Source organism: Ailuropoda melanoleuca, chromosome 5 (genome assembly GCF_002007445.2).
Source record: "Ailuropoda melanoleuca isolate Jingjing chromosome 5, ASM200744v2, whole genome shotgun sequence".
NCBI classification, from domain to species: Eukaryota; Metazoa; Chordata; class Mammalia; order Carnivora; family Ursidae; genus Ailuropoda; species Ailuropoda melanoleuca.
Window position 1 is genome coordinate 56975398 of NC_048222.1, and position 13138 is coordinate 56988535.

Below are 13138 nucleotides of genomic sequence, written 5' to 3' on the forward strand. Positions count from 1 at the left end.
ATTTCTGTCGCAAAGCTGCTACCCCCTTGGTTTTTCTATGTATTCTTGAAGTTGTCAGATTGTTTGCTCCTTTTTCAGTCTAAGCATTAGGATTCTTGAGGTTAAAGGTGGTGGTTTTACAACTGAATGAAGCGCAATTTCACTATGAATCTTTCATATCTAACTTTATAGAGAATACTCCACTGAAGTATTTATAGAAAAGCAAACTTAAAGCAAGCAAAATATTTAACAGTGTTTACATTGAGATTTGCAGAGCTGAATCTGCAGGCATGCCCCTTAAATGGGGCGTTGTCTGTAAATCCCATATACTGCCAGAAAGCGGTGCCATTGCCTCCCCTTGGAAGCGCTCAGAAAGCTAGCTTGCTTTCCACTGGGGCATGTTACTTGATTTCCAAGAAATGTCATACTGAGAAAAGTATAGCTCTGTATAAATGGAATAAAGAGTTAATATTTTTTTTATCTGTATTATTATAGTGATTCTTGAATTTTTTGGTTTCAGGATGCCTTTACACTTTTAAAAACGTAAGAATCTAAAGAGCTTTTCTCTGTGTGTGTGATATCTATTTACTGTATTGGCAAATCTGAGAAATTTTTAAAAAAGAATACTGAAGCACGGTTGAATTGGCTGTCCGAGCAGTGAGATATCACATAGCATGTAGCCTCTGGAGCATTGTATTATTCACATGTGGAGTGGGACTGAAAAAAGATAAGGTCTGAATATTATTTTGAAAATAGTCTTGACCTCACAGAGCACCTGACAGGGTATTTAGTCCTTTAGAGGTCCCTGGACCTTAGTATAATATTCTTTATTTTATTTACTATTTTAGACCTATTACTCTTATAAACTCTTTAGATAATACCTGAAGATAAGTTTTATATTTTTTATTTTTTTATTTTTTATTATTTTGTTATGTTAGTCACCATACAGTACATCCTTAGTTTTTGATGTAGTGTTCCATGATTCATTACTTGCATATAACACCCAGTGCTCCATGCAATATGTGTCCTCCTTAATACCCATCACCGGCTTATCCCAATCCCCCCACCTCCTTCCCCTCTAAAACCCTCAGTTTGTTTCCCGGAGTCCATAGTCTCTCATGGTTCGTTGCCCCCTCTGTTTTGCCCCCCTTCATTTTTCCCTTCCTTCTCCTAATGATCTCCCTGCTACTCCTTGTGTTCCACGAATAAGTGAAACCATATGATAATTGTCTTTCTCTGCTTATTTCACTTAGCATAATCTCCTCCAGTTACATCCTTGTCGATGCAAATGGTGGGTATTCATCCTTTCTGATGGCTGAGTAATATTCCATTGTATATATGGACAACATCTTCTTTATCCATTCATCTGTTAAAGGGCAACTTGGCTCCTTCTAGAGTTGGGAAAGTCTTTAAAAAAATATATTTAGCTTTTGATAAAAACTTGGCATTCTGCCTATTTGTTACATTGTTCTGCATGATTTTACAGGGAATCCTTATAGAATGGAAACATAGGCAAATATATGTAATGGTATCAAGGGCATCTTTGGTCAGTTAAATAATTTCCTGAAATGTTTAAGGTTTGAAAAGAGTTAAGAAAATGTTCTACAGACAAAGAGACATGTTTAGGGGTGCTGCTCTGGTGTATATACAATCACAGATCTTGAAAAAGAAATAGCATGATGTAGTAGAAAGGAAATATAATAACTTTTTAAGGAATATAAATTTCTGTAGAAGCTTTATCTTTTCCCCATATTTTTAACTCCCTGGAATTTGCCTGTAAATATATTTAGCATTTTACAAAACACTTCAGCCCCTTATGTCAACCTTGTTTTTGTGTGTTTGTGTGGATATAGGTATATGTGTGTCTGTGTGTATTTCAAAATAAGGAAAGATTATTTAATAAATTATCTTGTGGTAATCCATGACAGATTTATAACCAGATAGTTCTCATAATTCATCAAGTCTTACATTTTTGCCTGAATTAAGGTATCACCCTCATTCTTTAGTTGTGAACTCACGATAGACAGCAGGAAAACTTGTTAGGTACAAGGCTATAAACTATATTGGGGCATGCTGGCATGTGTTAATTTGTTTATGTGTAAGGCATGAGGACGGTGGATACGGTGGGTGTACTGACTAGATAGCAGCTGACCCCAAGCATCATTCCTGCATGTCTTCTCCTTTTTCTTAAAGAGAAATAAGAGTTTGTTGGAAATGGCAATTGGTACTTTGTATGAAGCTTTCCAATAATGGCATTGGCCATCGAACAATTCTAGATTCCTGCTTCCTGTGGTGGCTTTTGCACGGAACAGTATGGGAAGTTTGAAACAGAAGGATTAGAATCTACTGTTTGGGGCAAGGTGGAGTACTTGAAGTCATTGTAACTACTGTAGTGCAGTGCAATGTAAAATACACATGAAATCGTAGTTGCTATTTACAAATGGGATCTTTCTGAAATTTTATACCCCACTTTAACCTCTTTCTCTTGCAATATACAATTGCAGGTAGAAACAGCTGTACAAAATGCTCGTCATCGATGGCTGGAAGAAATGCCTGACCTTGCAGAGTATAAAGCACGTGTAAGAGCAGAACAGAAGAAGTGGGAAGAACAACAAGACATCACTGTGGCCAGACGGGTAAGTGCTGTCCTGGAAAGAAGCTTCAGGAAGGCCTCTCTTCAGACCTCTCATCTTCGTCCTGGGAATTTGTATCTACTCACAGTGTTATGGAGATTAAATACAATCATGCATGTTAAGCATTAGCTCAGAGCCTGGCTGATGATGTCTGTTCCCATCATCAAGATGAGGGAGAAAGAATATATTTTCAGGTCTTGAAACTCTCGTAATCAGGAAGGTAACTGTAACTGTGAAACTAAATCCCATTTGATCTTGCCCTATCTTTAGGAGATATTCAGAACAGGTGTTTATCTCTTAGTAGCTGTACAGTATCCTTTCACATGCTTTGTTTCCTGTGCTCTGTCAGTAGTCATATAATCTCTTTGGAATATAGCCAACTCTCCTTTCCAGATATGTCATGTTATTTGACCAGAAACATAATCATTTGCATTCTCCCAATTTATTCAAGTAAACCAGTTCTAATCAAAATGCCAATAAACTGAACATGGTTTTGAAATTTGCCACAATAATACTAAAATTTACTTGGAAAGGACTAGAAATTTTTTAAATGTTCTGGAAAAGAAATAGTAGTCCAGCCCTAACACATAATAGAATATGTTGGAAAACGACAACTCAGTGTTGAGTCACAAAAAGAAAGTTCTTTTTTACTCTGTATTATACAGATTTCAGAGATAGGACCAACTATGAATAGAAGCTTAATTGTTTCAAAACAACAGAATAAAGAATTATTCTGTAATCAATAGTCTTATGATAGCCAGATAGCACTTTGGAAAAATTAAGGTTACCTGTGCATGTATCACAAAGTCTAAGTTGATTAAGAAGTCAACATTTTTAGGGCAACCCTCTTGGGTCCCTCTTTCTTTGGGAGCCTTGTACTATCGCTCAATAAACTTTGCTTTACTATCACTCAATGAATTTTGCTTTGCTGCCCACCAAGAAAAAAAAAAAGGAAAAAAGAAAAAGAAGCTAAACATTTTTTAAATCAACATATAGAAAAAAGAAATTGAATATTTCAGATCTGTACCATAATAACTCAATTTTGGGACAACAGACATAGTAGCAAAGATAGATACAGTAAGAGGATAAAATAGGTTCAAACATTTAAAACATTTTTGCTTTTGTAGTAAAAAAAAAAGTGACAGGATAATAAAAATAAGGAAAATAAGTGAATTAAACATGAGAAATATTGTTACTAATATATGATAAAAACAGTACAAATTTATAAGAAAAACAATCTGTGGAAGGACAGATTCCACATATCTGTGGAATATGGACATATAGTCTTCACGAGAAGTCCAAATAACCAACTTAAGGTGCTATTTTATGCCATATGTGTAAATTCTCTCTTCTTAGTTATAACACAAAAAGTAAAATAGATTGCAGTGCCAAGTATATACTGTTCTCCCAATATTACAACCATTTTGGAAAATAATGTAACAGACATTGTAAATCATTCATATGTCATATTCATAATCCTATTCCAGGAAGTAAGTTACTTAGGGAAATAATTCAGCATGAATAAACTATTTTAACATTTTTCTTAAGTTATGTTATAGTAGATTGGTGTTCATTGCATTCTCTATACTTTGTAGTATGCTGACATATTTGAAAAGGACATTTAAGAGGGAAAGAGAAAGGAAATAATGTGATGATGTGCATGTGTTTCAGAGCTCAGACGTCAAGAATAATAAAGTTGGGTAGAATATAGAAAATAAAGTAGCCCAGAGATCTTTCCTTAAGAACACAGAAGACCCGAATGTATGTGAATGCAGAAATACAGAAAGGAGAGGACAGTGTGTTGCTTCTCATACTTCAGCAAGCATGAGATTCCCCTGGAGGGTTTGTTAAAGCAGATTCCTGGACTTTTTCCCTAGAGATTGTGATTTGGTGGGCCTACAGTGAATCCTGAGAATCTGCATTTCTAACAGGCTCCTTGGTGATGTGACCCTGCTGGTTTTTAGAGCTCACTTGGGTGTGAGTAGCACTATTCTAAATAATTATTCAGCCGCAAAACATAATGTTAACCTCTTGTGGATCCTTCCTCCAAAAGAAGGTGAATAAGGGCCAGTTTCATGGCATTGGCTGGAGGGTTCTTGTAAGATTAGAGTGATCCATCAAGATCTGTAAAAATTTAAAGCCAGTTTGTCCAGAGTCCAGAAGTTGTCACGTTGGTTCAGTGGTTCCTAAACTTAGCTGCACATTAGAAAATCTTGAGGATCTTTTAAAAACTACTGTTGCCTGGCTCCCATCCCCCAGGCTTTATGGTTTTAATGGTACAGGGTGTGGCCTGGGTATTAGGATTTTTAAAGGCTTCTCAGGTGATCTAAAGTGCAGCAACTATCAGGAACCCCTGAGTTGATTAATGCTGTCAGATTTGCTTTGCACAACTTCATGTGAGAGGATGCACACTTTTGGTGAGGTCAGCAGGTCATCCAAATTCCCTAGGATCTGCCACCTCCACCAAGTCACCTGGTAATGATTTTCAGGCATCCACTGTGACAAGACTGTTTTCCCTAATAGCACCCTTTAAACATGTTTCACGTCACTACTGAATTATTTTGCTGGTAGCAAAAGAATTTTGCTGTGAATTCTTTTGTAAAGCTCATCTTAGATGGTGGGTTCCCTTAGTAAATTTAAAATACAATTCAGAAATGTTGATTTATGTGCAACTGTTCAGGAATACATTGTTGAATAAAGGTGTATAACATGTTTAAGAATTTTTTAGTTGACGATGTTTGCTAAGATTATATAATACCTGAAAATTTAGAAAACAGATACCCTATTTCAACATCCAGAGCATAAATACAGATAGTATTGATTACTAGCAATCACCACTGTCCAGGCCAAGCTTTTGGAGATGCCCGCTTGTTTTAACACTTACATCCTTGTGACTTTTTTGAATTTATAAAAGAGACTCAAGGTTGTCATCTAATTTGCGCTTTATGGAGATGAAGGCACTAGGTATAAAAGAGATTACGTGGCTTTTCTAAGGCCATGCAGCCAAAAGTAATAACTACATACATAGTTATTTTAGTTTAATTTTTTAATTAATGAGATCATAAAGAATTTTAAATGTACATTGTTATGTCTTTTAGATATCATTTGCTATTTCTGAAGCTAAAGAGAAATGGAAAAGCGAGCTTGAAACTATGAAGAAAAGTGGAATACCTGGAAAAGAATTGGAAGAGAAGATTCATTCTCTTCAGAGAGAGCTTGAGTTAAAGAATGAGGAAGTCCCTGTGGTTGTCAGGGCTGAGCTGGCGAAGGCCCGGAGTGAATGGAACAAAGAAAAGCAAGAAGAAATCCACAGAATTCAAGAACAAAATGAACAAGATTACCGGCAATTTTTAGATGATCATCGAAATAAAATTAATGAGGTGCTTGCGGCAGCTAAAGAAGACTTTGTGAAACAAAAAACTGAACTACTTCTTCAGAAGGAGACAGAATTGCAAACATGTCTAGACCAGAGTCGTAGAGAATGGGCTACGCAGGAAGCCAGGCGGATCCAACTGGAAATCTATCAGTATGAGGAAGACATCCTCACTGTACTTGAATTTCTCTTGAAGGACACCCAAAAGGAACATATCAGTGGTTCAGAGAACAAGCAACTCTTGGAACTTGTGTCAACTTGTTCTTCAAAATGGGTGTCTGCCCAATATTTTGAAAAACTAAAGGCCTGCATACAGAAAGCATTTCAAGATATCCTCTCCCTAGCTATAGAAAATACCAACTCTGAGTGGGAAAAGGTATGTTCCTGATAAGTGAAAGCACTATTAATAAACATCAAAGATGATTGTAGCAGTCACATGTGGTCTTTTTTCCTTTCTTCATTTTACAGTTTAATAGACATAAAACTTGAGTTTTTACCAGTGGCTTAACAACTTTTTGTAGTGAATCCAGAGGATTTCATTTCTTTTTGCCAAAAAAACTTTGCTTCTTCGTGGTGCCACAAATATGAGGCAGAGCTTTTAGGCTCTAACCTCTTTTTCCTAAAAAATATATGCTGTTCTTTGTAAGGGGCTAAGCTTTGAGAAACTGAATAGCCCTCATTCCTATTTTTGTTTTTTGGGCATGACCACTTCAAGAAATATGCATCGTATTAAACTAGGGTTTCTTAAGAGCTTCTAAAGAGTCTGGAAACCTATTTCTTGCCCTCAAGGAATTTATGTCACAAAGGCAAAAAATGCCAACCAAGTACAAAAAATATTGTTGTAGAACAAGGAATTAGAAGTATGGCTCACTCACACAAAACTCTGAAGCCCAGTTTTGTTGATCTATATCTGTGCATGTAGAATGCGTTAGTGGTATTCTTTTAGTTGTCTAGTCTCGGACACCAGCTTTTAGTTTCGGTGGAAGATCTGATGATTAAAGAAATGAGATATGCGTGAAAAATCCAGAATGATATGTAGGCGTTGTGATCAGCCAATTTCAACATTTGGCATTAGAGGTAGAAAGAATTAGAGGAAGAAAATAGCCAATGTTATAAGGTCTGTCTGAGAAGAGACGTAAGTTTCATTACGATAACATGATTAACAATTTTGAAGGCCAGGATTGAACATTGGTATTAATACTTACTGGAAAGAGTTATAAGTTGGGAAAAAAATCCGAGTTCCAGTCCCACACTTGAGGATAACTGGTCTGTTACCTGTGTGGTCATATATTATAATTGCTTATCTGAAAAAGAAAGTACAAATCTCTGGCCTGTCTAATTTCTTGGGTTTTGTAGGATATGAATGACGCAGCTTGGCCTTTCTGCCTCCTGCATTTGAGATAGTACAGAATTTTAGGCTCAAAGTTTACCTGAAAGATTAGTCTACCCCATCCCAGTTCACCCCAGTTGATACTACTACTATTGATTTCACAGAGATGTGAAAGCATCTAGTTAAGAGTTGTTTTCAATGTAAAAATAACTGGGCAAGGGGCGCCTGGGTGGCACAGCGGTTAAGCGTCTGCCTTCGGCTCAGGGCGTGATCCCGGCGTTATGGGATCGAGCCCCACATCAGGCTCCTCCGCTATGAGCCTGCTTCTTCCTCTCCCACTCCCCCTGCTTGTGTTCCCTCTCTCGCTGGCTGTCTCTATCTCTGTCGAATAAATAAATAAAATCTCTAAAAAAAAATAAATAACTGGGCAAGATCATTTCCCATGAATAATGCTTGTATTACTTAACTGAAAATTTTTGGAAAAAATACGAATTATTTATAGAGAGTTCTAAGCGTAAACAGTGATGGGAAAATCATGTTATATGCTTTCATGTTTACCTTACTGAAAAGGTAATCTCTGCTACAAAAATCAGGGAAATATAACACCTTTCTTCTATTAATATATACTCAATCCTGGGGTCTCTGTATAGGTTTTCTGATTGTGCTAGCAGTGTTAAGATCATCTGTATGACTTAATGTAGTTTACCTGTCTGTGGAGACAGAATCACATAATTTGGCTAAGAACTTAGACTTTTGTAGCTTTTGTTGGGTGGGATCAGATTCTATTCGTGAGAAAAGGATGGTTTTGAAATGCCTACTCTGGCATTTGTCATAGAAGAATACTTGATCTTCTGTTTGAGAGCTATCCCAGCTCAGGACCTTGAGGGAAAGCAATGATTGTAACCAGTGATTATAAGTTTGCAATATAGGTGCCATAAATATGAAGAGCTAGGAATTACAGTTGATTAAATTCATCATTTTTAGAACTGTTTATGAAAATTAAAACAGGAAAAAATGATCAGTATATATAAACGAAGTCCTTGTTAAAATAAATTAGATGATAAAATTTTTTTTTAAATGGACAGGATGCAATCAATTAAAAATGTAGTTTCCCAGAAAATGAATGCCTTATTGGAATACATCAATACAACAGGTCATGATGGAAAAAAGAAAACAAAAATATCAATTGGAACAGAATTTTCAAACAGATTTAAGGATGCGTGTTCTGTCTTTTCTTACCACCAAAGTCAAGTTAAAACTAAGACAAGAAGGTTGCTGCTCCTACTATATTTTGTCATCTTGGCTTTTCTCCAGTTTTGAGTAGAATCAGGAAACATTGGCTACCTTAGAGTTCAACTTTTATTACTCCATTTGGCCTCAGCCTCATATCCCCTTGATTGCCTGGAGTTTGCATTTTCTCTGTAACTGCTGACCTCTGCTTCTGATGCACATTGTAAGTAGGTTTTCCAACAGGCAGCTAAATGAGTTTCTTATAATCAAAATCAAGGCTTCCAAGAATCAAGCTGATATGTGAATTTTTTAGGTAAACAAGGCAGCTTTCTTGAGATCACCTGTTTTGTCCCTTTGGGATTTAATAGTTGCCTAGAATCTGAAAACACTGCCTTAAAAGAATGTCTCACCATTAATGAATTTAGTAGCTGTATTGCTGTAACAGGGACTAGAACACCGAAAGTGTTCAATAAATATTAGTGAAGAAATAGTCTTGTGCAAGATGTCTAGGTTAGATTCAGTTTCTCTAACTTTGGAATTCAACTGAACTTCCTTATCAAATAATGGTATATATTAAAGCATTTAGAAATGTAACATACTGTATAAATGTAATTTTAGATTTGTGAAGACAAAAGTTTGATGTTATAGTTTCTGAGTTTGACCCGTGCTGCAGTGAAAATGTTCTGGATTTTAAAGAACAGTTGTGATTTCACATAATATGTCCGGTGATTTGACCACATAAACTATTAAAATATCTTAAATTCATATATATGTGTGCAAACTGTATCTCCTGTCTGTCTCATAGTTGGCCCACCAGACCTCTGTCAGATAATGTTCTAATTTGAAAATTATGGTCATAGTAGACGAGTTCATAGTAATGACAGTATTAATGTAACACCCTAAGAAAAATACTGGTGATGGTTTAAGCAAGATTTTTTTCCGACAGTGTTTTCTTTTTATGTTTTTAATATAAGCATTTTAAATAGAAAATTGTGTAAGGATTTTTACATGGCATTAACTATGAAGATACTCTCTTTCAGAGAAATATGGCCAAGATCTCTAAGGATCCTGCCACAGAGGTCACTGGCAGAGGAGACCCTGGAGTCCTGGCAGTCCTTCCTGCACCTAATTTTGGACTCTGTGCTCAGACCTTGGCTTTGCAAAAAACGGAAGCAGAAGCTGGTAATGGGATTTTATTCCTGCTGGTTTGTTACATCCTTACTCACAGTCGCAGAGGGTTGCTTTGAGGATGAAGTCAAAGATGTGTGCAGCTTTTATGAGTGAGCAAGTGGATAATATTACTCCTACCTAACCTGTGTCTTCTCCCTAGATTTCATTTTGCATTTAGGAGATGGGGATGCTTTAGACCCTCTTAATTCTATCCTTTTGTGGGTAGTTCTTATTATAAGGAGAATAATGAGAATTTTAATAGAACAATCATGTTTTTATTCCCTGTCTTTATTGAGAAATCATGGGTTTCACATAAAAGAATTGCCAAATAACTGGGACCTTTTTGTTCATGTTATTGGAGCTTATTTCAACCATTTTTTTAATGGAAATCTTTCTGGCAAGGTGTTTCCTGATTTGTTTCTTGAGGGCAGGAGCAGTGTTTTATCTCTTCCTCTCCAGTACATGGCAGAGTGAATGGCACATAGTTTGTGTTCCTTGATATTTAGTAAATTAATAGCTTAATGTTTCCATAATGACTTACAGTTGTTATTGTGAAAAAGAATTACTGTATTGTACTGAAGCCCCTTGACGTATTCAGAGCTCAGTGAGGAATATTGATTGGGCTTATATTGCCTAATCACTGGGAATTCTGAACTAGGAACTGACATATCCTTTATTAGCTCCAATCCTTTTTAAGATACTGATCTCTCACAGTCTGCTCCTTCCCTCCACATACAAACACATACCCACTCTTTCTGTTTCTTTTTGCTGTCTCTGTTGCAACCTGGAAGAGAACTACGAGTTGCCGGAACAACTCATATGTACTAGGTTAATAACCTTAGGTTCCACAATATCTAATTTAGTAAGTAATATTACCAGAATTTTAGAGAACTTCTGCCTTTCCTAAAAAGTCAGTTGACAGTTATTTTCCTGATCGTCCATAGGCCCTTTTTCCTCACTTCTAGATTCTAGGTGGTTGAGAATATCTTATCATTCATTAGGTGTATGGGAATACTTTTTTTTTTTTTTAAGATTTTGTTTATTTATTTGACAGAGAGAGAGACAGCCAGCGAGAGAGGGAACACAAGCAGGGGGAGTGGGAGAGGAAGAAGCAGGCTCCCAGCTGAGGAGCCTGATGTGGGGCTCGATCCCATGACTCTGGGATCATGCCCTGAGCTGAAGGCAGACGCTTAACAACTGAGCCACTCAGGCGTCCCGAGAATACTATCTTAATATGTATTTTGTTTCTTACTTTTCAGTGTCATTGTATATCTGTTGTTTTTATTTGGAATAACCAGATAACTTTTTTTTTAAACTTATGAAATGGGTAGCAACAAATTTTAGATATTATTTAGCTTTGGGAAGTCCTATCAATACAAAAGAAATTTGTTTTTACTTAAGACAAATCAGACTACAAAAGGATTTTTCTTTCTTCAGTCTTTTTTTCCTAAAACCAAACACATTAACCAATTCATTAGAAAGGACTAAATAATCCAAAATATATATTAAGTGCTGTAGTCCTTTATAATATTACCACCAGAGAGTACCATTGTTAACCATTTGATTATAGTCTCCAAATATCTTATCATTTTTTTAAAGTATATTAAATATCAAAGAAAATATATGATGCAAATGTAAGTTATGAAGCCTACCAACCGGGAGCCCACTCTTTGACTTAAGAACTAGAGTGTCACCAGTACTGTTGAAGACCCCTCTGTGTTTGACCACAGTCCCATCCATGTAACTTCCTTACAGTCCAAGGTAACAAATATTCTGATTTTTTAAAAATTATTCTCTTGCTTTTCTTTATGTTTTGACCAAATACAGGTATCCTGAAAAAGCTGTGTTTTGTCTTCTAACATTATAAAAATGGTTTAATATTCATTGTAGTCTTTGTAACTTGCTTTTTTCCACTTAATAGCAAGCTTCTGATATTTGTCTATGTTAGTGCATGTAGCTCTAGTTGCTGTGTCGTATTCCATTCTATGAGTATACTATAATTTATTCTCTTGTCAATGGGCATTTGCCTGGTTTCTAGTTTTACAACACTATCTTAAATGAAAAATATAAATGCCATGTATGATACCAGTGTGATGCTTCATTAATTCTTTGATGCTCATGGACATAAATGGCACCATTCAAAGGAGCCTAAAGTCAGGAAAGAGCTAAGAATAATTTTGCTGAACCAATGATTTTATATCAAATTTTTGGGTACCGACTTTTGAGCCTGTGCCAATTTGTGTTCCTACTTTATTATGTCAATTATATTAATAGTAAGAATCTATTTTTTGTATCTTTTTTGTATTATTTAAATTTTATGAATTCCACATATTACTAATAGCAATAACTGTTATTTATTGTATGCTGCTCTCTGCCAGGTACTGTGCCACAATTTTTATACATTTGTACCTCCTGATAGTTTTAAATAGTTTTTTCATTTGGAGACAATTTCAAACTTACAGAAAAGTTACAAAAGTAAAAATAGTTGCAAGTAACACTCATATATCCTTTACCTAGATATGTTTGTTGATAAAGTTGTATACACTTTTATGCTCTTCTGTGTATATGTGTATGTGAGCATCTCATTTTCTTTCCTGAACAATTTGAGGATGTTATATACATTGTGCCGTTTTACCCCTAAATGCTTCAGTGTGTATTTTCAAAAAATAGGAATTTTTTCTTTTATAACCTTAGTATAGTAAATTAAACATTTGATGAAAATATCGTATCAACCTGTTTGTATTCTAATTTTCTCAACTGACCCAATAATGTCTTTCATATTTTTTTCTCCCTACAGTACAGGAATCTGTCCAGGGTCAGGTGTTATCTTTAGATGTCATGTTTCTTTAGTGTCCTTTAGTCTAGAATATTTCCACAGCCTCTTTTTGACTTTTATGAGATTGACATTTTTGAAAGACTTACTCTCCCTTCTCCCCACCACTCCACCCCACCTCCCGCTTCTGGTAGAACTTTCCTTGCTTTGAGTTTGATAGTTCTTCATAATTAGATTCAGGTTGCGTTTCATTGGCTGGAATGCTGCATAGGTGATGTCTTATCACTCGTAGAGGTGCACAGTGTCCATTTGTCTTTTACCGAAGTTCATTTGAGCACCTGGTCATGGTGTTGTCCATTTTCTTCAGTGGGCTCCTTCCACCTTACAACTAATAAGCAGTCTGTGGGGAGACACTTCAAAGACCATGAAAATGTCCTTCTCATTGAACACTTCCCTTATATGTGGCAATCATTGATGATGCTTGTCTGATTCAGTCTTTACTGTGGTGGTTGCAACATTATAATTTTTTCAGCTCTAGACGTCCCTCCACTTTCACCAGTTTGCACTTGGCATGTTGTTATAATCGTGAATCCTCCTGTTAGTTTGAGTGCTTATTTGTCTGTCTTTTTGTTTATCAGTCTGTCCATCAA

General features: G+C 35.9%; 1 protein-coding gene across 11 annotated transcripts in view; it reads left to right on the forward strand.

Moving 5' to 3' along the window:
• Nucleotides 1-13138, forward strand: part of CEP152 (centrosomal protein 152) — an 88414-nt gene that overhangs the window by 60603 nt on the left and 14673 nt on the right. For all 11 annotated transcript variants that reach the window (XR_004625654.1, XR_004625653.1, XM_034661007.1 and 8 more), the window contains 3 exons: nt 2484-2615; nt 5711-6361; nt 9586-9727. Coding sequence is in view for 9 of the 11 variants with exons in the window: in XM_034661007.1 (XP_034516898.1) it covers nt 2484-2615; nt 5711-6361; nt 9586-9727 (925 nt within the window). In the remaining 2 variants the exon portion in view is untranslated. The remainder of the gene's footprint in view (nt 1-2483; nt 2616-5710; nt 6362-9585; nt 9728-13138) is intronic.